The 26,454-nt window shown below is 37.9% G+C and overlaps 1 protein-coding gene across 1 annotated transcript; it reads right to left on the bottom strand.

Moving 5' to 3' along the window:
• Positions 1 to 2,054: 2,054 nt before the first annotated feature.
• LOC148570469 (uncharacterized) lies at positions 2,055 to 9,205 on the bottom strand. Its single transcript, XM_088507053.1, has 2 exons — positions 9,104 to 9,205; positions 2,055 to 2,684 (listed from the first exon to the last, which is right to left on the bottom strand). Exons 1-2 carry the CDS (start codon positions 9,203 to 9,205, stop codon positions 2,055 to 2,057), a joined length of 732 nt encoding a protein of 243 aa, XP_088363179.1.
• Positions 9,206 to 26,454: the final 17,249 nt, after the last annotated feature.

The following is a 26,454-nucleotide window of genomic DNA, read 5'->3' as shown; positions in this document are numbered from 1 at the left end:
GGTTTATGAACCCATGTTCACGACCTTGGGAGTTCGTTTACCCTTTTCTCCTTTTGTCATGGGTTTGCTAAACCGTTGTGATGTTGCTCCGTCGCAACTGCACCCGAACAGCTGGGCTGCCATCCGATGCTTCGAGATGGTTTGTGAGTATCTGGAGCTTCCGATCTCTGTAAATATTTTTCTCTACCTTTTTTTTCTTACGAACCCTTCTAGGCAGGGGAAGACGAAGAAAGGGTATATGTCCTTCAGGGCCCAACAAGGTCGCAGGATCTTTGGCCTTTTTGAGGACTCCTTTCATGGCTTTAAATCTACTTTTTCAAGGTTAGGCCAATTGAGGGTCATCAACCCTTCTGGCTTACCACCGAAGGGGAAAGGCGGATCCCGACTTACTGGAGTTTCGGAGCGGGATCCGATTATCTGATAAAAATATCTTATGATTGGTTGAGCTCGGAAGAGCGTAACATCGCCGACATCTTGTTGGCCATTTTTGGCGAGAAAAATCTTAACCCTCGTATGGTTATGGGGGATCGGGAGGCCGGTCGATCGTATGTTGGTGAGTTCTTTACCTTTTTGTATTTTATTCAGTGTTTGCCCTTTTATTGTTCACACCTTTGCTTTTTGCTTGCATTTTCCATGGCTGGCGGGAAGACTACCCTGGCTGACTTGATGAACCTTATCCTTCGGCAAGTTAGGACCAGGAGGATGCTGGGGAAGGCAGTGGTCGGGTTGACGGGGTTGATCAAGGCCAGCCGGAGAAGGTTGAAGTCCCTCCTGAGAATGCCTCGGGGAACCCGAGTGTGGAGGCAGAGATTCCTTTTGACGAGGAGGATCTGGGGTTTGGTGATGACGACTTGAAGGACGTTGGCAACCCGAAGAAGAGGAAGCGGGACTCCGGGAAGGTCCTTTCTGTTATGGAAAAGAACTTCGATGCTGGGGGTTTCATCGAATCCCAGTTGCTTCTTGGTACTGAAGAGTTTTTCCGGGATGCCAACCTCTCTGGGCAGGCGAGGTGTATCTATTGCAGTCTTCTTTGAGCTGCTGCTATTGCCAAGAAGGTGAAACCTGTCTTAGGAAATTATCATGGTTTGGAAGGGAAACTTTGGAACTCCCAGAAAGACCTGACAGATTCAAGATCTCGGGAGGAGTCTCTGAAGACAAAGTTGTCTGAGCAGGAGAAGAAGGCTGAGGAAGATGCCAAAGAGATCAATAGGCTTGTGGATCGGGACCTCGCCTTGATGAAAGATTTTGAACACTTCTCGTGGTGAGACTGCCGCTGCTGAGAAGAAGGCCAAGGAATTAGAGGAAAAGCTGAAGTTGGCGGAGAGCTCGGCAGTGACTGCTCGTCAGGAGATAGCTACTTTGAAGAAGAAAAATAAGAAGATTGCAAAGGGGGCCCGGGAGGCCGTGAAGCTGACCGAGGAGGGGATTAAGCTCCAAGTGGCCGTGCTAGCTCCTGAGCTCGATCTTTCTCAGGTTGGAGCTCTTAAGACAGTTGAGAACGGGAAGATTGTTGATATCCTCAAGCCTTAAGATGGATACTTCTTTTATATTTTGTACTCCTTGCTTTACCTTTTGTAATTTGTTTTTATCTTTGGTCCTGTTTAAGGAACCTTTTAGTTGTAATGAACACTTTGGCACTTTATTTTGATTAGGCCATTTTTTGTTTATTGTTTGCTTGCTCGGGCCGTCGTGGCTTTGCCCTTTTTTTTGTTAGTTTTTGCTTACTCGGGCCGTCGCGGCCTTTTGGTTTACCGTTTTTATGCTATTTACCGTTTTTGTTGCTTGTCGCTTCGAGTTGTTTTTTTTTGCTCTGGGTCCCTTTGGTTCCCGGGGTGATCAGTCCCGGGTTTCCGTTAGGTTGACTGTTCGTTGTTTTTCATCGTTTTTTTGACGTAAATCCAAAAAGACAAACTTATTATATACGCATATGTAGAACCTAAAACAAAGAAAGTGGTGTAATACATAATAAAGTGAAAGAGATGGGAGTAAAAAAGGAATGCAAAGGAAGTCAAAGTGCAGGGGTCGAGGTCATTAGATCGTGTGGTTGTTTCTTCTTATGAGTAGAACCTCTTTAGGTTTGCCATGTTCCATGTTCTCGGTACCTCGCTTCCATCCAACCTCTCCAGCTTGTAGGCGCCCTTGCCGAGGACTTCTCTTACCTTGTAGGGGCCCTCCCAGTTCGCGGCCAATTTTCCTTCTCCCGGGATTGGTGGACCTATGACGTTGTGTCGTAAGACCAAGTCGCCTTCTTCGAGACTTCTTTTCAGTGTTTTGCCATTGTACCTTAGGGCTATCTTTTGCTTGATTGCTGTCTCTGTTAGATGTGCCATTTGTCTTGTTTCGTCAATCAAATCCTTTTCGACTGCCTCGCTACCCCCTCCAATGAGTAATCTTGGGCTCGGCTCCCTGACTTCGACTGGGATGACTGCGTCGACCGCGTATGTGAGTCGGAAGGGAGTTTTGCCGGTAGATGATTGGGGGGAGGTTCTGTAGGACCATAAGACTGAGGCTAGCTCGTTTGCCCATGAGCCCTTCTTCCCTTCAAGTCGTTTCTTTAGCCCTTTTAAGATGACTTTGTTGGCTGTCTCTACCTGGCCGTTGGTTTGGGGGTGCTTGACAATGGCCGATTTGCATAAGTTAGGAATTTTGATTATCAAAATAGAATTGGCGTTGTAAGTATAGTCCTAACCCAATAAATTGACCATCAATCAAATATTAAATCCAATACAAAATAACTGAGAGTATTTAGCTCCCGGGTCGTCTTTCCTAGGAGTTGCAATGAAATGTATAATTATTGGCTATGGGAGAGAACATGGGGAATTGGGAATGAAAGTAAGAGAGCAAGAAATGTAAATAGCAAGAAAGTAGATGGAAACCAAGAAAGGCAAGAAATGTAAATGGCAAGGAAGTAAATGATCATGCAAGAAATTAAAGGAAAGCAATTAAAGGACTCTTGGTAAGAATTGGGGAGTTTAGGATTCCTATCCTAGTTATGGACCACAAGCATGGAAATTGTGTGGAATCAATCCAAATAAATCAATCCTCCTTGAGAATTAGTCAAAAAGCCATAATTGATTTCAATCCATAAGTCCTAGTCAACTCACTAATTACTTAGTGAAAGACTAGCGTAAATGGAAACCAAACCAATTAACTATTCTCACACAATGCGGAATGGACATCCACAACTCAATTCCACCCAAACACTCAATTTTTCAATCAAGAATGTGAAAACTAAACATGCAAGAAATTAAACATCAAAGCAAATAAAAGTCAAAGCAATTAAATGCAAGTAAAGGAAACTTAAAATGCAAGAAACCTCTTGGCAAGTAATTGAAGGCTAAGGCTACCTATCCTAGTCATTAACCACAAACATATGATGATTATGAAGAGTTAATCCTACTTAGACAACCTTACATCGAAGATAAGTCAAATAGGCATAGTTAATTTCAATCCCTAAGTCCTATGTCAACACTAAGGGGTCACATAGAGTCAAGAAAAACCAAATCAACTAACTACTCTAATATATCAAATAAGAATGGACATCAATAACTCAAGGATCACCAAAGTCATCAATTTTAAGCCAAGAGTGGGGAAAAACTAAGTAAAAACTAAGCCAAGCATTTTATCAAACACTTGGTGTGCATGAAAATAAAACAATATTAAATTGCATTAAAATAAATTCTAAAGCTACCAAAGCAAGAAAATCATAACAACAACTAAAGAAAGCAATAAATGAACATGAAATATAAATTGCATTAATTGAAAGTAAAATTAACATAGAGTATTCATAACATAAAAATGGCAAAAGAAAGGAAATTGCAAGAGAAATAAAGAAGAGAAAGACAAGAAAAGTATGAAAACATAAAGGAAACTACATTAAAACAATAATTAAAGATAGAAATTAAGGAGAAATTAACTAAACCTAACCTAATTCTAGAGAGAGGGGGGAGCTTCTCTCTCTAGAAACTAAGAGAAAACATAACAAAAGCTAACCCTAATTGCCCCCCTTCATCCTTCTTCAATTTGGCCTTAAATAACTTCAAAAAATGAGTTGAATTGGATTTTGGGAGCCCAAAAATCGCTGCCAGCGAGTGATGCTCGGATTTCTTGTACGGTTTAGAATTTCCTCAAATGAAATCTCGTTGCAAGTATAGTTTTAAACCAACAAAGAATCCTCACATGCAAAAAATTTTAGTTGTCACAAGTACAAACCCCAATAAAAATTAACCGAAATATTTAGACTCCGGGTCATCTCACAAGGAATTGCAATGAAGTGCTCAATTATTGGCTATGAAGATCAAGGGGGTTTGATTTTTGTAATTTGCAAGAAAATATAAAAGCGCAAAGTAAATGACATGAAAGTAAAATAACAAGAACTAATAAAATAAGGGAAAAGAACTCTTGACTAGACATAGGTAATTTGAGATCACCATCCTTGTCTACAAACCAAATATTGATAATTATGAGGAACCAAGCTCATTAAGTGTACTTCTATACTTGAAGTATATCAAATGGCTTGATCAACATCAACCTATAAGTCCCAACCGATCTACTAATTAGATTAGTAGTGGGTTAGTGTCAATAGATATCAAATTGATCACCAAGGGTTCTCAAATCACCAATTTAATGAGACTCAATGACTCAATGTCACTAAATTTCCTTAGCCTAGGCCAAGAGTGAAGGAAACTACTCAAAAACTAAAGGAAACATTTTATCAAACACTTAGTGTGCAAGAAAAGTAAACATCATAAAATGCAAGAATTAAAAGAACCCATAACTAACATAAGCAAGAAATCAACAATAACAATCAAGATCAACATAAAAGAAACATGGAAACATAAAATTGCATTGAAAGGAAATCAAGATCCAACATTGGTTCATCAACACAAAAGAGAGCAAAATAAGAGATTAACAAGAGAAACTAAGAAGATTAAGACAATAGAACACTAAAATATAATGAGAATTAAAATCAAAACAAGAATTGAAAGAGAAATTTGAGAGAGATTAACCTAATTTTACCCTAATTTCTACCCTAAATCTAGAGAGAGGAGAGAGTCTCTCTCTCTAGAATTCTACCCTAAAACATGATGAAAACTAAACTATGACTACTTGGTTCATTCCCCCCTCAATCCTTGGGTTCAATAGCATCAAAAATTAGTTGGATTGGGCCCAAAATAAGCTAGAAATCGCCCCCAACAAGTTGCTTAAAGTGAACCCACGCTGCTCCATTGATGCGCACGCGTACAATGTGCATGCGCATCCCTAGACGTTAGGCAACTATGGTAAATTTTATATCATTTTGAAGCCCCGGATGTTAGCTTTCCAACACAACTAGAACCGCCTCATTTGGACCTCTGTAGCTCAAGTTATAGTCGATTGAGTGCAAAGAGGTTGGGCTTGACAACTTTGCGGTTCCTTCATTTCTTCATGAGTTCTCCCGCTTTGCATGCTTTTTTCCTCACTTCTTCCATCCAATACTTGCCTTATGAACCTGAAATCACTCAACAAATATATCAAGATATCGAATGGAATTAAACTGAATTGAATTTAGCTATTTTAAGTCCTAAAAAGCATGTTTTCACACTTAAGCACAAATTCAGGGAGAATTGCAAAATCATGCTATTTCATTGAATAAATTTGAGAAAAGTTGATAAAATCTCTCAAATTAAGCATAAGATAAACCACAAAATTAGAGTTTATCAAATCTCCCCACACTTAAACCAATCATGTCCTCATGCTAAGAATAAAGAAGGACAAGAAAAGGGTATGAACATTTATTCAATGCAAACAAACTATATGCACCTATCTACATGAATGTAGCTAAATGCAAAATGATTCTACCTACTTGGTCAAAAGCAAATCAATCTCCAAGAGCATGTATAAACAAGTCGGGCTAAGATCATATGATGATTCATGAATCCTACCAATTCAAATATCAAAATAAATTTCAAACAGACTTGCAAGAAGAGAGCTCATGAAAGCTGGGAACAAGGAATTGAGCATCGAACCCTCACCGGAAGTGTATCCGCTCTAGTCGCTCTAGTGTATAGGGTCGATCACTCAATTCTCTTCTAATCATGCTTTCTATGATTTGTTTTTCATCTAACAATCAACAATTATTCAATGCATGCATACATTCATCATGAGGACTTATTCATAGGTTGTAATGGGGCTAGGGTCAAGGTAGGGATGCATATATGGCTAAGTGAGCTTAAAATTTGCATCTTTGATTAGCCTAAACTCTCACCTAACACATATAGCAACCTATACAATTCTAGTACACAACCTAGCTACCCATGATTCCCACTTTGTCACATACTCATGCATTCTTTTTAATTCACATTCCATATGCATTGATTTTTTATTTAACTTTACTTTGGGGCATTTTTGTCCCCTTTTTATTTCTTTTTCTCTTTTTTATTTTTTTATATATTTTTTTTCTTATATATATATATATATATATATATATGTTCTTTTTCTTTTTCTTTATCATTTTTTTAGTATATACAATCGTATCAATGCATATGGTTTTATATATAGTGCATGAATATGTACCCAATTCCCAATATTTTCAACAAAAAAATTACACTTTTACCTCAACCAATGTTCCAAGTTTTCCATACCCAAATAATACACACCCTCACTAGCCTAGGCTAATCAAAGATCCAAATTAAGGACATTTATTGGTTTTCGCTTATGGGTAGTGATGTGCTATAATTAAGAACAAAAGGGATTAAATGGGCTCAAAAGTGGCTAACAATGGTTGATGAAAGGTAGGCTATTTGGATAAGTGAGCTATATGAAATGATGGCCTCAATCATATAAATGCATATATACATGGAATAATGGACATATAGAATCAAGCAAATCAAAGATTACAATCATAGAAAGAGAACAATGCACACAAGAATGAAAATAAGTGGTTATATGATGTAACCACACAATTAGGCTCAAAACTCACATGCTTGTGTTCTTAGCTCAAAAACCATGTTCCAAAATAAATTCTTCAAGCAAGTTCAACACAAAAAAAAAATTTCAAATTGGTAGGGTGCCCTAAAAACAGTTTCTTGGAAAAGAAATCATCACCCTAACCAAGTAGTCCTAACATAAAAAGGAAGTGGTAAAAATATGTACAAATTCTAACTAACATGCAATCTATCATGCAATGCTACAACTAATCTAACAAAGACAAAAATTAAAATTTGGTGTTGAAAAAGGGAGTTGTTACCCATGGAGGTCGGTCGGACGACCTCCCTACACTTAGAAATTTGCACCGTCCTCGGTGCATGCAAAGAAGAGCAAGGTGGACGGATTGCTACAATTGATGAGCTCCTCCAAAAGGTTGTGCGGAAGGACTTGCTTGTTGCCCCATTTAGAAGCTTTTCCTTGTCCTCTTTCGGTGGCCAACCTAAAAGGAAAGAAAAAGAAAGAAAATTAAGCCTACAACAAAGATATCAAAACAAATAGAACATAGGCGAGGGCTAATGCCAAATAAGAGTAAGGTTCTCACTACATGGTAGCTACAACATGTGAGTGAGAAAACAATATAAGCTAAGGCATATCAACTAACACTTGATGCAAGAGTAAAGTCAAAGCATGAAGAGCACTCAAAAGCATCAAGTTCGACTAGAAAGAGTGGGTCATGAAAGACATGCAAGTTCATATCAATGCACAAAGAATATAAGAGTCATACAAGATTAAGCATTGATTTAAAAGTTTCATCACCCAACAATATCAAACAAGTCAAGAAGCACCAAGATTAACCAAGAAATTCTCAACAATTGAGTAAGAGCATTCAACACCATTATTCAAATAAGAAGCTCATAAAAAAATAAAGTAAAAACAAGCTATAAAAATAAAATGAAAATGAAAAGAATAAAAGTATGCGAATGCAATGAACAAAAGAAAATGGAAAATGAGAAAAAAAAAAACTCTTTTTTTTTGCGCTGCGGACGCGTCATGCACGCGTGCGCGTGGGTGGGCAGGCGGGACAGGCGACGCGGACGCGCACAGTACGCGTGCGCATGCTTGATGAAGTTGGCAACCGACGCGGATGCGTCATGTACGCTTGCACGTCAGGTCGCGGGCACAGAATAGGCACAACTTTGGCACAACTCTCTGGTCTTTGTACCAGGAGTGTGAGATGCACCACCGACGCGCGCGCGCACAGCATGCTCGCGCGCGGATGCCCCTTTTTTTTTTCAAAAACAGGGCACACTTCTAATCTACAAGCATTCTAAAACAATCAAAAATCAAATTTAACAAAAAATCTTTTTGGTTTTTGTGAAATTTTCAAATACACTAAAAACAAAACTTATACTACAAGCAAAATACTACCCAACAACAACTAAGCTACAACATAAGGCACAAATCTAATCAAACTAACTAACAACCAAAATATTAAAACAAGAGTATGCAAAGAAGAAAACTACCTAACAATGGCAACCCAATTCATCCATTGATTATATTTACAAGAGAATGGAAAGAGTTTACCATGGTGGGGTGTCTCCCACCTAGCACTTTTAGTTTATGTCCTTAAGTTGGATATTTGGGAAGCTCCTTGTCATGGTGGCTTATGCTTGAACTCATCTTGAAACTTCCACCAATGCTTGGACTTCAAGTAAGCTCCAAAATTCAAGATCAATGGCACCAAGCTTTGATGAAGTTCCACACAAGCTAAGGGCTTTCAAAATTGGTCTTCATATATTCCCGGATCCTAAATCTTGTTTCTACACCCATCTTCAAGTTGATCATCACAATTCCAATTGGGTGAGAAGTGATCCGAATTCTCAAGTAAACACCAAAGCATCTTCCTAGACCCCTTTAGTTGAGAACTATACCAACCATTGCACTTAGACTTTGAGTTTCCAATCATAAGGAACCTTGATTGGCATTTCCACCCACTAATAAATTCTCTTTTGCTCTTAACCCCACAAAGAGCTCTAAGTTTTTGATCCGTCTCAATCAAACCATATTCAAGTGCGAAAGTAAAGATTAGAGATAAGAATTTTACCCACTTGAATGTTATGTTGGATGGTGACTTAGGAAGGGACGTCTCTAATGGTCTTGTAAGTTTCATTTCCTTATGCTCTTCTTTGAATACCTCCATCTCTTGGCAAGCTTCTTCCACCTTCACCTCTTGACAAGACTCTTCATGTCCAATTACTTCCTCACCAACCTCTTCTAGCACTTCTCCATTCTTCATATCACAACTTGGAGGTAATGTCGAACTTGTCTCAATATCCACCTCAATTTCAAGAGGAGAAGATTCCTCAAATACCAAAGGATTATGTGTTGGTGTGGGCTCATCTCCAAGAGGAAGATTTGTTATTTGCTCACCTTCTTCCAATTCTTCATCATTCATTATATGCTTAGGAGGTTGCGCATTATCCTCCTCAACACCAAATTCAAGCTCATTGGAAGAAAGTTCAACAACTTCCACAAAATCATCAACAATGTCACTTGGTGTGGAAGTACTCTCAAGTTTGAAATCCACCTCTTGTTCAACTTCCTCTAACTTTTCAACCACTTCTTCTTCTTCAACAATTTCTTCCTCCTCCACTTGTTGCAAGACATACCCCATCTCCTTGTCCTCATGTTGAGATTCTAAAATCTCCTTCATGCTCCTTTCTTCGGTTTATTTCTCACATTCATCCGTGGAGATGCTTTGCTTGTTGCATGAGTCCCATGAGTCCAAGTTGGCTTTAATTTTGGCAAGGTTAGCCTCGATAGCTTCATAATTCTTTTGGGCTTCCTCTTGCTCCTTTTGACGGATTATTGCTTGAAGCCGATCTATTGCTTCCTTGAGACGATCCATTGGCTCTTGGATGGATGAATATGGGTGTTCTTCCATGGAGGGTTGTGGTGGAAAGGGAAATTCATTATGTGGTTGAAAGTTATCATACATGGGAGGTGATTCATCTTGGTGATAATATGGAGGTGGTGGTTCTTGAGGGTATTGGTGGTAGAATTGGGGTGGTTCTTCATATGGTTCATATGGTTCATAAGGTGGTTGGTATGGTGGATATGGGTTGGGGTCATATGGAGGTGTTTGGTGAAAAGGGACTTGTGAGTAAGGTGGTGCAAAATTATGTTGAGGAGGTGGTTCATAGGCATATGGTGGTGGTTGTTGACAATCACAATAAGGGTCACCACATCCATTAGATTGATATGCATTAGGATGAGAGTTATACCCATAAGAATTCAGAGGTTGTTGTTGTCAAGAAGGGTGATCAATCCCTTGAGGCTCCTCCCACCTTTGATTGTTCCATCCTTGATGCATATTGGCATTATAGTTCCCATTCCCTACAACATAATTTGAGCCAAACTCATAGCCAAAGTGAGAATGAGAATTTATATAGTAACAAGAGAAAATAAAAATAAATACTAGTAAGAACCAATAAAAACTAACTCCTAAAACAAGCAAAAACTAGCAAATAATCATATTAACATATATACAATAGCCAATAATACAACACCATTGCAACTCCCCAGCAATGGCGCCATTTTGATGCTCGGATTTCTTGTACGGTTTAGAATTTTCTCAAATGAAATCTCGTTGCAAGTATAGTTCTAAACCAACAAAGAATCCTCACATGCAAAAAATTTTGGTGGTCACAAGTACAATCCCCAATTAAAAATAACCGAAGTATTTAGACTCCGGGTCGTCTCACAAGGAATTGCAATGAAGTGCTCAATTATTGGCTATGAAGATCAAGGGGGTTTGATTTTTGTAATTTGCAAGAAAATATAAAAGCGCAAAGTAAATGACACGAAAGTAAAATAACAAGAACTAATAAAATAAGGGAAAAGAACTCTTGGCTAGACATAGGTAATTTGAGATCACCATCCTTGTCTACAAACTAAATATTGATAATTATGAGGAACCAAGCTCATTAAGTGTACTTCTATAGTTGAAGTATATCAAATGGCTTGATCAACATCAACCCATAAGTTCTAACCTATCTACTAATTAGATTAATAGTGGGTTAGTGTCAATGGATATCAAATTGATCACCAAGGGTTCTCAAATCACCAATTCAATGAGACTCAATGACTCAAAGTTACTAAATTCCCTTAGCCTAGGCCAAGAGTGAAGGAAACTACTCAAAAACTAAAGGAAACATTTTATCAAACAATTAGCGTGCAAGAAAAGTAAACATCATAAAATACAAGAATTAAAGGAATCCATAACTAACATAAGCAAGAAATCAACAATAACAATCAAGATCAACATAAAAGAAATATGGAAACATAAAATTGCATTGAAAGGAAATCAAGATCCAACAATGGTTCATTAACACAAAAGAGAGCAAAATAAGAGATTAACAAGAGAAACTAAGAAGATTAAGATAATAGAACACTAAAATATAATGAGAATTAAAATCAAAACATGAATTGAAAGAGAAATTTGAGAGAGATTAACCTAACTTTACCATAATTTCTATCCTAAATCTAGAGAGAGGAGAGAGTCTCTCTCTAGAATTCTATCCTAAAACATGATGAAAACTAAACTATGACTACTTGGTTCATTTCCCCCTCAATCCTTGGGTTCAATAGCATCATAAATGAGTTGGATTGGGCACAAAATGAGCTAGAAATTGCCCCCCCCAACGAGTTGCTTAAAGTGGACCCACGCTGCTCCATCGATGCACACGCGTATAGTACACGTGCGCGTCCCTAGACATCAGGAAACTATGGTAAATTTTATATCATTTTGAAGTCCCGGATGTTAGCTTCCAACGCAACTAGAACCGCCTCATTTGGACCTCTGTAGCTCAAGTTATGGTCGATTGAGTGCGAAGAGGTCGGGTTTGACAACTTTGCGGTTCCTTCATTTCTTCATGAGTTCTCCCGCTTTGCATGCTTTTCTCCTCACTTCTTCCATCCAATACTTGACTTATGAACCTGAAATCACTCAACAAACATATCAAGGCATCGAATGGAATTAAAGTGAATTGAATTTAGCTATTTTAAGGCCTAAAAAGCATGTTTTCACACTTAAGCACAAATTCAGGGAGAATTGCAAAATCATGCTATTTCATTGAATAAATGTGAGAAAAGTTGATAAAATCCCTCAAATTAAGCACAAGATAAACCACAAAATTAGGGTTTAACAGGGACCTGTGCGGACGCATAGATGTGTGCGTCTGCACACATGTTGAATCCTGACTTGTGCATACGCACAAGTACCTGTGCGTACGCACACTTCGACTTATGTCCACTAGAGCATATTGCATATCATTTTGAAGTCCCGGACGTTAGCTTTCGAATGCCGCTGAAACCGCCTCATTTGGACCTCTATAGCTCAAGTTATGACCAATTTAGTACAGAGATGTCAGGGGTGGCAGCTCTCCAAATCCTTCATTTCTTGAATTCTTCCATTTTGCATGCTCTTTTTCTCACTTCTTCAACCCATACTTGCCTTGGAAACCTAAAAATCACTTAACAAATACATCAAGGCACCAAATGGGATTAAATTGAATAAAATTGACTAAATTAAGCACAAAAGAGCATGTTTTCACTTTCAAGCACAATTTAGGAAGAAATCTCAAAAGCATGCTAGTTAGGTGAATAAATGTGGGTTTATGTGATGGAATCCACTCAAATCAAACCAAAATATATTGTAAAATATGGATTCATCCGTGCTCGACTGAGGAGAACTTTTGCTTGATTCCCAGTCCTGCTAGGAATTCTTTGAACTTCTTGTCGGTGAATTGTGTCTCATTATCCGATATGACGGTTTCTGGGCTTCCGAACCTAGTGACCACTTGCCTCTACATGAACTTTTGGCAATTCGCTGAAGATATGCTAGCTAGTGGTTCCGCTTCTACCCATTTGGTGTAATAATCTATGGCTACTATCAAGTATTTTACTTGTCCAGGCCCAGGCGGGAACGGCCCTAAGAGGTCGACCCCCAATTGGGCGAAAGGTCGGGGGGCCATCATCAGGCTGAGTTCTTCAGGTGGAGCTTTGTGGAAGTTGGCGTTTTCCTGGTATTTTTTGTATTTTTTGACGAACTATTGGGCGTCCGACATCATTGTGGGCCAGTAATATCCTGCTCTAATGATCTTTCTTGCCAACGATCTTCCTCCGATGTGATGACCACAACATCCCTCATGGAATTCGCTTAAGACGTAGTCCATTTGGTCGGGGCGTAGGCATTTGAGTAAGGGATGGTGGAGCCTTCGTTTGTACAGCTGTCCTTGTATGATCACATATTTGGAGGCTTCCCTTCTGGTGTTTTGTGCTTCTTTCTCATTCTCGAAAGTTTCGCCATGCTCCAAATATCGGAGGGTAGGATCTATCCAAGAGGGGGGGTTCGGTATTTGGGTTGCGCACAGGATGATTGCAAGTTCAGTTGCTAGCCCTTGGATTAAGGATCTGTTTCCCGTCCCGGGCTTGGTGCTTGCTAGTTTGGAAAGGAGGTCGGCTCGAGCATTTCTCTCTCTAGGGACATGCTGAATTATGACTTCCTCAAAGCATTTGCATAGCTCTTTTACCTTTTCCAGGTATTTTTGTAGAAGTGTATCCCTGGCCTGGTAGCTGCCGTTTATCTGAGAGGTAACAATCTGGGAGTCGCTACTAACTTCTACCCTTAATGCTCCGACCTCTTTGGCTAATACTAACCCTTCTATCAGGGCTTCGTATTCTGCCTGGTTGTTGGAGACTGGGTAATGGAACTTGATTGATTGTTCATAAGCTACTCCTGCCGAGTTCTCGAGAATGATCCCAGCCCCTCCAAACGTTTGGTTGGACGCTCCATCAATGTGGAGTTTCCACCGTGTATTTGGTATGTCGGGAGCCTCCCCTGTGACCTCTACCAGGAAATCTACCATGGCTTGGGCTTTAATTGCCTGCCTGGGTTCGTATTGTAAGTCGTATTGGGACAGCTCTATTGCCCACGCCATCATTCTTCCCACGAGGTCGGGTTTTTGGAGGACTTGCCGAATGGCCTGGTCGGTTTTTAGGATGATCACGTGCCCTTAGAAGTACTGTTTTAGTCTTCTAGATGAGGTTAGTAGGGCGTAAGCCAACTTTTCCAACTTGGTGTGCTTCAGCTCCGCCCCTTGGAGTACTTTGCTGATGAAGTATATTGGGTGTTGAGTCTTGTCTTCTTCTCGGACAAGGACTGCCGCCATGGCTTGTGTGGTCAAAGCTAGGTATAAGTACATGGGTTCTCCTTCTCTAGGTTTGCTGAGTACGAAAGGTTCTGAGAGTATATTTTTGAAGTGGCTGAACGCTTCTTCGCATCCCGGTGATGTTTTCTAAGCTCCACGATATACTCAGAATTAACTACGGAAACACACATCAGGACGATGGAGTCCAACCAGTCGGACATACCCTCAGGGACCTTGGAAGACGTCTCAACAATATTTTTACGAGAAGACATGATCAATTAGTCCTACAGCAAAGAAAAAGAGAGAAGGATTACTAAATAAACAACTCGGGCATAACAAAGAAAACAGCTCGGACAAAAACAGACACAATAACAAAAGGAAACCCCAGGACACAACCCAAGGTTCAGGGGCATCCTTTGGAGGCAGTGACAGAGTAAGGACTCAGAAAAATCTACAAGGCTATATCCCAACAAAACTCTCAGCAAAGAAAATAACCCTCTTCCAACAAGCAACACTCCGAGAAGAAAATCGTAAAATCATCAGAAAATATCAAAACATGCAAAGAGGTAATCATCAAGGGCACAACCTTCTCTCAAAGTCAGACGGTTCAGCATTTTAAAATGGAAATCATCAAAGGTGCAAATCAAGAAGATACAATCAGAAGATAACATCAGCAATCAAAATCCTAACTAGTAGGAAGCACGAAAAAGTCATGCACAGCAAAGGAATTCTCAGAGCACACATTTGACCAGAGACACGACAAAAGCAGAAAAGATTCAAACTTTCACAAAATAAAGATCAAAACTTTTCAAAAATAAGTACGGAAAGAATGAAGAAAGAAAACCAACCTGCAAAAGGAAGGAGACGATGAACGCTGAAGAGGTTGAAGACGGGAAGCGAGACCAGGAATCACCTTTCAAACAAGTGAAGCACTAACAACCACCAATGGCGCCACAGAGAGGAGCGTGAAAATGCGAAAAACAAAAGTCCCAGGCGAGCCAAACGAAACAGAAGAATAAAGAGAAAAGGGGAAGTTACAGCAAGCAAGAGAAAGAGAAACAGAAAAGAGAAAGCTTTGGTGTAATTCAAAAATGAAATAAGAAAGCGGGAGGCAAAAGTAACGGAGCATTAAGGAGTTAATGGGGCATTAAAAACCCTCGCACGTTCCCAAGGCAAGGAATGCCTGTTTTCAAAAATTAAAGAGGTAGAAGAAAAACGTTCCGCATTCAAAGGGAAGCTCTACAAAAAGAGATCAACAAATGCTCAAGCTTGGCTTCTCCAGAGAAGGATTGAAGTCCTAAAACTAAGGACTCAACCTCAAAAGGAAGACCACACTCGAGCAGGGGTACTGTTCATACCCTGGGTCGAGCTGTCCAACCTGGGATGATTGACGACAAGCCAACCGACCTTTTCAGGTCAGGACTATCCGACTTCTTCTCCAAGAGCTCGGCCAAATTACCAGGAAAGTCCAAAAAGGGCCCAAACAGAGGAACACGACCCAAATCCAAAAGGCGGCCCAAGCCTATAGAGATAAGGGCGGTTCCCTTGAAGATAAGATGACTTCACTCAAAGATAAGATAAGATAAGATAACTATCTTATCTCCAGAAAAAGGTCACTCCACACCATTATAAATATACTGGAGCACCCAGGTATAACTCAGACTCTGATTCTACTAAAAACCTGCTTAATACCCTTGCTAACTTAAGCATCGGAGTCCCTTGCAGGTACCACCACCCTTCGGTGACAAAGGATCAGCAGCATTACCAGTTCAACAAGTCGGACGCGACAGCTCCGGCCACCGTCCACAAGTCGGACACGTCATCTCTGACCAGCACAGAAGATCTCATCCGAGATCGACCTACAGTTTTAGGTAACCCTCGGAACATAAACCATCCCCAAACCATTTCTAGACATTCTCAACTCTCGATTATCAATTCTCTATCCTTCTTAATCATTCAACACTTAAATTTACCAAATTTTCATTCGAACCTTAACAAACAGCCATGCATCCAAAATTCACAATCAAACTAAAATCAATCATCTCATTCTCATACAACAATTCACACCACTTACCTCAACTTACCAAATAGGAGATTCCTCATCCTATCATGGCCTCCGACCCAATTTCCACATCAGTCACTAACATGATCAATCATACCACAACTCATAATTAATTAATTCATATACACATTTATATCACTTAATTCACAAATAACAACCAATTAATCACAACATCAATCAATTCCATTTCAATCCTATCCTATGGGCAATTAACTTAGGCATTCACACAATTTTACATTATACCTACCCAAAACCGAAACCCATACCTATTAGACGGAGGTTCCAAACCCTTGAATCCTCCCTCACCAAATGGAATGGACCTAAACGTGATTAATTCTCCTCCAATCAAAAGCTCCATAATCAACCCAAGCTTCCAGCAATCAATGAGGCACCAACCCACAACAATCAAAGAAAAAACTTACAATTTTCTCAACATAGGGTTCATAAAATTAGAAAAATTCAAAGAAAAAAAATTTCTTACCTTAACCCACTTGAATTTGGGATGAAACCCACTTGGAATCCATGTTAAAGTACTCCTAAAGAACCAAAATCACAAGATTTCAACACCATTTTTTCCAAAAATGTGAAATAGTGAAGAATTCAAAATAAATAAGGAATTTTGAATTTACTCACCACAATAGTTAGATAGAATCGAAGTGGATGAGGAGAGTGACGTGTGGCCATAAACGGCTTGTCCATCGGAGCTACGGTTTGAACGTTATGAGCAAAAGAGTATGGTGATGAATAGTGCTTCTAACGTTCTCTCTTCTCTCCTTCTCTTCCCTCTTTCAGCAGCTCTCCTTCAAATGAAATGGGTAAAGTGCTGAACTTGGCTACAATGTGGGGTTATATACTTGGATTTTGGCTCGATGAAGGTCCATTGTAATTTTTGGCTCGTTTGGCCTAACCTTGGGGCAAAACCTTTAAAATAAGTGTTTAGTTTCGTAATCTAAATATTTTTATCTCTCCCAATTATAAATTTAAGTTTTTAACCTTCTTCACTCATAATTAATTTATTATTTATTATTTAATTGGGTTTTACAACAGACAACATCATTGTTGCTAAGGAATTTTCCATTGAATAAATCAAAATCTAAAGTGAGTTTTTTAGTTTTTAAGATTAATTTGAAAAGGGCTTATAATAGAGTTGACTGGATGTTTTTTCAACACACACTTCAAATTGGGTTTCCTGGCAGCATTACTCACTTGATTATGAATTATGTTAGGTCGTCTTCTCTGTCTATCCTGTAGAATGGAAACAAGCTGGAAAACTTCAATCCGAGAAGAGGTTTACAACAAGGGAATCCCATGTAGGGTTGGAAGTGAGTCAAGCCAGCTCATGAGCTAGCTCGAGCTCGACTCGTTAATAGCTCGATAAGCTAAGCTCGTGAGCTAGTGAGCCAAGCTTGAGCTTGGAATTGAGCTTATAAATTAAATGAGCCGAGCTTGAGCTTGGATAAGCTCAGCTCATTAGCTCGTGAGCTGACTCGATTATATATATATATATATATATATATATATATTAATGATCTTAATTATTTAAAATTTTATATTTAATTTTTACATATAATTTTGATATAGGACATAAATAAAAAATTTATAATTTAATGATAGATAACAATATATAAAATTGATCTTTTTAAATATTTTATAAAATATATAAATTATAATTTATTGATATAGGATTATAGATTATATATTTATGTTTCTATTATTTGAGCCAGCTCGTGAGCTCGAGCCAGCTCGTGAGCTTTCGGTGAGTCGAGCTTGAGTTTAAGAAATAGGCTCGATTATTAATGAGCCAAGCCGTGAGCCAAGCTCAATTTTTGTGAACCGAGCTTGAGCTTGGTCTAGCTCGGCTCAGCTCGGCTCACTTCCAGCCCTAAATTTTTATGTCCTCATAAGCCTACTTAATTACTCATAAAGTTTCTCTTGGGGAGTGGAATCCGGTTGATGTCTCTCCAAGTGGGCATAAAGTGTCTTATCTTATATTTACGGATAACCTTCTGTTGTTTTATAAAGTGCAAAAAAGTCAAGTGAAAACCTTTATGAGGGTTCTTGATTTTTTTTGCAAGCTAACGGGTATGAAAGTTAATTTTGAAAAGTCTAAGGCTATGGCTTTAGTTCTATCTCTAATGCGAGAAGAGAGATCTTTATTAGTGTCTCCTCTATTTGATTTTTTCATAATTTGAGAAAATATTTTGGTGTGAATTTTAATCACCCCGTGTTAGAATGAAATATACTCAAGAGCTAATTGAAATAATTCAAAGTCATCTGCTTAGTTGAAAGGGGCATCTTTTGAACATAGTCGGCAAATTGTATTTGATTAAATCAGTAGTCTCGTCTATTGCTATTTATAAAATGCAAGTTTATCATTTTTTCTTCAAATACTTGTGATAAAATTAACTCTATTATTAGACACTTTCTGTGGAAGGATAGTGGGTCTCAGGAGGGTAGATACTTATCTCGATAAAATGGAACAATGTCATTAATTCTAAGAATTAGGGAGGACTTAGGATAAGAGATAACGGTTATGTTAATAATACATTATTGGGTAAGTGGTATGGCAAATTCTAACTTGCCAAAATAAGTTCTGGTTCAAATTTTTAAGAGCAAATACTTGAAGAATTGTAATGATCTGAATTCTCCTATTCTTATGTTACCTCTCCTTGTTGGAAAAGTATTAGAGCTGCTCTTTCTTGCTTAAAGAAAGGTTTTTGTTAGGATACCTAGCCTTTGTTTCAATTTTTTTTGGCATGATGCTTGCTCACCGAGTGAAAGAATATGTTATATTTTACCTCTTGTTCACATTGTTGATCTTGATTTAGTTATTGGAGATGTTTGGGTGTGAATGGAAGATGAGATTTTAGCAACCTTGTTACTCCCATACCAAAGTGATGAGGGATCACATCATGAAGCTTTACCCTTGTTGGTCCACCAATAACCAATCTAGTTGGTATTGGCATGGAAGCTCAACCAAGGACTATACAGTGAAAGGGGGTTGCCATTAGCTGGTGAATTAGAGAGTTCAAGGAAGTGATAATTCTAATTGGCTTTGGTTATGCGTAGAAATGTGCCGAAGAAAGTAAAATTTCAAATATGGTTAGGTGCTCTTGATATGCTTCTAACAATGAGCTTTTGTCATCGACGGAACATAGAGAAGAGTGATATCTATCACAAGTGCAGCAGAAAGGTAGATAAAATTACCAATTACTTGCTCTCTTTGTCATAAAGCTAGATAAATTTGGAACCATCTCTTGATTGATATTTTAACAATGATTATTAATTTCATATCTTGAGTTCAAGCATCGATGAGGGAGGATGAGATGGTCACCGCTGTGGAATTGTAGTGGATTTAGAGGCACAGAAACCAGGATACCTGCAATCCTAGTGAGAGATGGTGTTCGATGAAGGTTGTTATTAGCACTTGTCGGTTGATTCATGATGTGGAAGCTATTGTTAATACTTTGCAATTATTGAGAGACCAACTTCTCTATTTGGCATGGTTGAAGTCGCCGAGTGGATGGACTAAGGTGAATCGTGATGATGTGTCCTTCTTAAGAAACAACAAAGTTTGGTTCTACACTTAGGAATCATCTGGGTATGTGAATTATTGGCTGCATGGGCTCGTTGTCAATCAACAATGTTCAACGATACGAAATTTTTGTTATTTAAAGGGGTCTCGTATTAGTTTGGGAGAGTGACGTCAAAAAAGTAATGGGAGATTCTATGGTGCTTAGCAAGAAAATTAACATAACATATTGTCTTTATGTGTCAATTGTTGAGGATTGGAGGCTAATTTTTTTTAAATGAAAAAGAAAAAAAGATTAAATTAAAATAAAATAATCTCAAATATCAAATCAAGTCCGTGAGAGAGAAAAACTAACCATTAAATCTATCTACTTAATTTTTAGTAAAAAAAGCAATTATTTATTAAATTATTTTAATAAATTCATCATATTAATCTAATTTTTAATACATTTTAAATTTATTTAAACAATAATATATTATAATAATAAAATTTTGAAATTTTTTTAAATAAATAAATTAAATATTTTATTTATCAAAATATATTATTGTAAGAATATTTATTAATTTATGTAATATTCTTATTCCATTTATAATAAAAAGAAAATGTATATATATATATCTCATTTACACTATAAACAAGATAAATAAAATAATATAAACAAAATATAAAAAAAGTCTATTAATATCTGAAATAATAATAATTATTATAAAATTGTTAAAACATAAAATCTAAATGATTTATGTAAATTGATTTTACTTTTTAAAATGATCCAAAATAAACTATAAACGCTGTCTTTTTAGTTATCTAATAGTCCATCATGAAAAGTAAATAAATATACAAGTATCTCATTTACACTATAAATGAAACTGACTAAAAAAAATTTAATGCGTATCTCGTCTATATCCTGAGTACGATAAAAAAAATGTGACTCTACGAGAAATTAATACTTGGCTCTAAGCTTCTTTTTTTTTTTTTTTTGAAAGAAAAAGCTCAACATATAAAGTGGAGCAAACAACCTACAAGTACAAATCATAAAAATAACCAAACAACTCCTATGTCATCTCCGAAATAGCCATCAATAACATGAGTTAAGAATCACACCAATCTTTAGCACAATAGAATAATTTGGCAACACAATTAGTCACATCTATTACCTTGTTTTCAAAAATGACATCATTTCTACGTAGTCAAATATTTCATATTATTGAGAAGAATCCAATTAACCAACACTTACGCAACTCTTTTGTCAACGGCATAGTCCGCCAACTCTCAAAGTGATCCTTTAAGGTACCTGGTATAGTCCATTCCCATCCAAACTCCTTGATCCATGTGCACCCCACCTGCCAGGAGTACTCACAAGTAACAAATAAGTGTTGTACAGTTTCAACATCCTTCTTGCACAAGACGCACATATTATCATTCTCTTCCATGATCCCGAACCTATTTAGTCCCTCCTTTGTATTTATTCGGCCTACTAATACAAACCAGGTGAACAACTCAACTTTAGGTGGGACTAGTCCCTTCAAAATCTCTTTTGTGAATATGTAGCTTAGAATATCATCAACCATAGTCTGTTCCTGCAAAACCTGAATAAAGGAGTTAGTATAATAAACGCCTTTCGTGTCAAATTTCCACAGCACTCTATCTTGCACTTCTGCTATTAATCTAACAGATTGCAAGACCTGAAGCATCTGATCCAAGGTATCAACCTCCCACTGGCGGAGTTTTCTCTTCTATTGGAAGTTCCAAACCCACTCTATCCCATCCCAGAATCCACAATCTCCAATTACTGATCCTTTTTTGTTTGAAATCAAGAAGAGTCTCGGATAGGAGTCTTTCAGCTTTTCCAATTGAAGCCAAGTATCCTCCTAAAATCTGGTGGATCTACCATCGCCCACCTCCATAGCCAGGCCATCAATCATCTTCTGACGGACCTATTGGTCCTTTATTTTCAATTGACATATGTCTTTCTACAGACCTCCTCTCACTGATAGAGTTTGAGTTGACAGCAACTGATCAGAATTTAAGTTATTACAGGAGCAGACAATTTTCTTCCATAACGGACAGTATTTCTTTGAGAAACGCCACCACTATTTAAATAGTAAAGCAGTATTACGGACCACCATATCTCCCAACCCCAACCCTCTTAGCTTCTTCGGTGCCTAAACCATATCCCACTTAACGAGAGCCATGCCAGGCTGTCCATCTTCCTTCCTCCAAAAGAATCTCCTCTGCAATGAGATTATTCTATGTGCAACCGTATTTGGCATCTTATACAAGCTTAAGTAATAGATAGGTAGGCCATTTATTACTGACTTTATGAGTACCAGCTTTCCGGCCTTGCTCAAGACCTTTGATTTCCACAAGCTAAGCTTTTTTTCTACCTTATCTATAACTAGCTTCCAAGTTTTTATTAGCCTGGGATTTGCTCTGAGGCTAATATCAAGGTACCTCCCTGGTAGAGCTGTCTACTGGCATCTGAGAAGAAGGCACATCCGACTCACCCACTCCTGACTGTAGTTCATTGGGATCAAATTGGACTTGTCAAAATTAATACTGAACCCAGACATTATTTCAAAACACCTTAATAGTCTCTGATAATTTCTCACTGTCTCCTCTTCTGGTGGACAGAATAATATAGTATCATCAGCAAATTGTAAATGTGATAACTCTATATTATCTCTACCGACTAATAGCAGAGAGATTCGCATGTTCCTTACCGCCTCCCCAATCATCCTGTTAAGCACATCCATCACCAAAACAATAAAAAAAGGCGATAAGGGATCGCCCTGATGAAGCCCCCTCTCCATCTTGAATGGTTTCGTTGGTTACCCATTAATCAGAATAGAGATAGATGCCAATCTAATACACTCTCTGATCCATGCCCTCCATGTACTACCGAAACTCATCTTCTCTAACACAGTATCAACAAAGCACCATTTAACTCTACCATATGCCTTATGGAAATCCAGTTTGATTATCGCTGATGCCTTCTTCTTTAGTTTCAACCAGTGCACAGTTTCACATGTAATTAAAGCTCCATCATGTATCTTCATTTTCTTCACAAAGGCACTCTGTGATTCTCCAATTAATCCTGGCATTACACTCCTCATTCTTCTTGTCAACAATTTAGATATAATTTTATAGATACATCCAACCATACTTATAGGTTTGGGATCTTTTATCTCCTTAGCCATAACAAATTTCGGAGCCAACGCTACCCACGTGACATTAGACTCTACTGGTATCCTTAGCGTCTCGAAGAAATTCAACACAGCAGTAGTGAAATCCGTTCCAATCTCATGCCAACACTTTTTTATAAAATTCATGTTGTACCCATCACATCCTAGAGCCTTAGATGATTCACAGTCCCGAACTGCCTATTTTACTTCCTCCACCGATGGCATCACCTCAAGAGCGTTAGCTTCCTCCCTTTCTAGCCGATTAAATAAATCATCTCTAAAAACTATAAAAAAAAAAACTAAATCATCTCTAAAGCTCAAACTTGGAGCAGCTTCCTGGTGGTACAAACTTTTATAAAAATCTCTAATTGCAACTTTTATTCTCGCATTATTTCACACTTGTCTCCCGTTAATCTCCAATGACTCAATCCAGTTATTCCTTCTTCTCGCCGAAGCAATATTATGAAAATACCCTAGTATTCCTATCCATCTTCTCAGCATGTCGAGATCTAGACATTTATTTCTAGTGAATATCCTGCCTAACATACCACTTCTCACAACACTTCACTAATGCCCTTCTCCTTGCCTCCATTATATCATCATAAAGTCCACTGCTCACTATATCATCCACCTTCTTTATCTCTTCCTCAAACTTCTTTATCTTCTCAGTGATATCTCCGAAGTTCTGCTTATGCCATCTACCCAGCGGTATTGACAACGCTTTTATCTTGTCTAAGAACTGTCCATCTCTTAATTCCCGCCACTCTTCCTTCACCATTCTCAAGAACCCTTCATGTGTGAACCACGAGTCCAAGCTACGGAACGATCTAGGACCTTCAAATTTTCTTCTATCCTCCACAATCAAAAGGTAGTGATCTGATAACCCTCTTAGTCCTCCCCTCAGTCGCGTCTCCAAGTACGTATCAAGCCAGCCCACACTAACCAAAGACCTATCAATACGACTACACGACTGTCCTCTAAATCATGTATACTCGCGATCGTTAAGTGCCAAATCAACTAACTCCAAATCATTCATCCATCTTTTGAAATCATCAACAGACGCTGGCAAACTATTCGCTCCTTTCCTTTCTTCTTAATGCAGAATTTCATTAAAATCTCCCAAAAAATAGAACGGTACTTGACACAACCCTGCAAGATAACTCAACTCTTTTCACATAGAAACATTCTCATCTCTCACATGTGGTCCATAGACCAAAAAAATAGTACACTGAAAATTATCTTTAGCTACCACCCTTTCTATATACAACCACCTATCCCCTTTATAACAATTAGTCAATTTAAAAACTGATTCATCCCATATTAATAATAACCCTCCAGAAGCCCCAATAGGGCTTACAAACTCCCAGCTAGCTCTGTCACTTCTCCAAATGCGTATTACATCAACTTTAGACACCACTTCTTTTTTGTCTCTATCAAACCCAACATGTCCAACTTAAACTTACTTTTAAAATTCGTTATCATACAAAATTTTCAAACGCCTCCTAACCCCCTAATATTCCAAGATCTTAAAATCATTTAACAAGTTTATTACACACCTGTTTACGATTTTTTGGCCGACTCTTTTGAATTTTTTCTTTCTACTTTGCCTGCCTCCGCTTCAGAGCAATTGCTTCATTTTGCTTTTGTAAAATAGTCATGATGTTCTCCTCATCGCTGCACTGGGCACCAGACTCTACCGCTAACTTCCATGCCTCTTTGTTCTCTACCATTTTCTCTTGCCAGCTTTGCCGTTGATCTTTCCTGTGGAACCCACTGCCTCCATCTAGGCCAGCTTCCCAGTCAGTTTCGTTTTCTGCATTGCTCTCGCATTCTTCCTCTTGTTCATGACCCTGCGCATCTGCCCCTTCCTCCTCCTTCATTCGCACACTTGTTACAGCGCAAGGTCTCACATGTCCCTGCTGTGCAGTTTTGTTGTTGCTATATTTATGTCAGTTCCACTCCTAACAATAGCAACCTCTACTCTAGGACTCCCTGCCTCAGCTCGCATCATTCCCATCTGAGCCGCACGTTGGACGTTCAAGTGAGAAGTACTTGGCTCGGCGGTTCTACTCATCTGATCCTCCCACCGCCGTTCTATGCGACTGTGGGTTGCCTTTGCCTCGTTGTTCGTCCCTCTTCCGAGCCGTGCAGTCGCGGTGACTCGTGCGCCCTCCTCCATCGCGCTAGGGTTTCTGCTTCCCTATGCCGTTTCGAGCCTCCCAGCCCCTGATCCAACATCACACTCGGTCACAAGCTGCGTGACCCCCCTGTGGAACCTGTTTCTTTCATGCCGGGTCAGCAACGCCTCTGGGTCACCCCGACCCGATCTGGGAGCCCGCTGCAAGGCCTTCTGACATAGGCCAGAACCTTTACACCCTTGGCTCTAAGCTATTGATTTTGTATAAATTTTTAAGCGTTGTTATTTGTACTATGAGTCCTCGTTTTATTTTTTTATTATAAAAAATAATTAAACTTAAATAATTTTATTAATCATTATAAATTTTAATATAAAAGATTTAAGAATTGATATTTTAATTCATAAAATATATAAATTAATTTTAGGATAAATAACATTAATAAACTAAGTGGGATTCAATATTACATGAAAGTCCCAAATAAAAAAATGTTACCTGCATGTCCTCATGCACAAAACTATGTAAATCGAATTGACCAAATTTGATTTAGCTTCTCTAGTACTAAATTGAATCAGTATGATTCGAATTAGTAGGAATAAAGATAAATTGAAATGGATAGCTTTGATTTATGAATGAATAAAATTTGATACAATATAAATCGAATTAGGTTGTTTGGATTTAGCTTGGTCACCTAGTAAATCAAATTAGATTATTTCGATTTAGCTTGGTCACATAGTAAATCAAATTAATCTGATTCGATTTAGTACTATACAGCATACACATGGTAAATCGAATCAGCTTAATTCAATTTACTACTTATACAGCTTATTAACATTTATTACTTTAAGTTAATTGTATATTAACTTTAAAACATAAATGTCAATAAAAAAATACCCCCATTTAGATTCAAATAAAATATCAAAAAAATCAAAACAGAAAAATAGAAATTCAAATTTTGTATTTTATTTCAAATTTCGAAAAATCTACATTTTTATAAACTTATAAATTCAAAACGGAACTATAAACGATTTCTAAAAATTCGTCAAAAATCATCATTGGACTCATTAATATCTAAAAAATCATTATCAGGACTTTTAATATTAAAAAAAATTATTAAAAAGTATAACCCTTCAAGGTAGCATATGAGCTAAAACTTGAATTTTTTTTTCCAAAGTTAGAAGTAACAGATAGTTATACAATTTATACAATATGTAATTTATGAAATAATTAAAATATTATACTAATTAAATTATCATTATATAAATTATATATTGTATAAATATAGTTGATCATTTTATATTGTATAACTATCTGTTATTTTTTTACTCTGAAAAAATTCAAGTTTTAACTCCTATATTACCTTAGAGGGTCATACTTTTTAATAATTTTTTTAACATTAAAAGTCCCGGTAATAATTTTTTAG

Source organism: Arachis ipaensis, chromosome B3, assembly GCF_059453495.1.
Source record: "Arachis ipaensis isolate K30076 ecotype BB chromosome B3, ASM5945349v1, whole genome shotgun sequence".
Lineage (NCBI taxonomy): Eukaryota > Viridiplantae > Streptophyta > Magnoliopsida > Fabales > Fabaceae > Arachis > Arachis ipaensis.
Note: the sequence above shows the minus strand (reverse complement) of the source record. Positions and strands in the feature narration are given on the sequence as shown.

What these genes read in the sequence shown, in the direction of transcription:
- LOC148570469 (XM_088507053.1), bottom strand. Translation starts at nt 9,205, where the DNA reads ATGAAGAATGGAGAAGTGCTAGAAGAGGTTGGTGAGGAAGTAATTGGA. An exon ending in AAGCTTGCCAAGAGATGGAG is followed by an intron (nt 2,685 to 9,103) that starts GTATTCAAAGAA and finishes TTATTGGGTTAG; the next exon opens with GACTATACTTACAACGCCAA.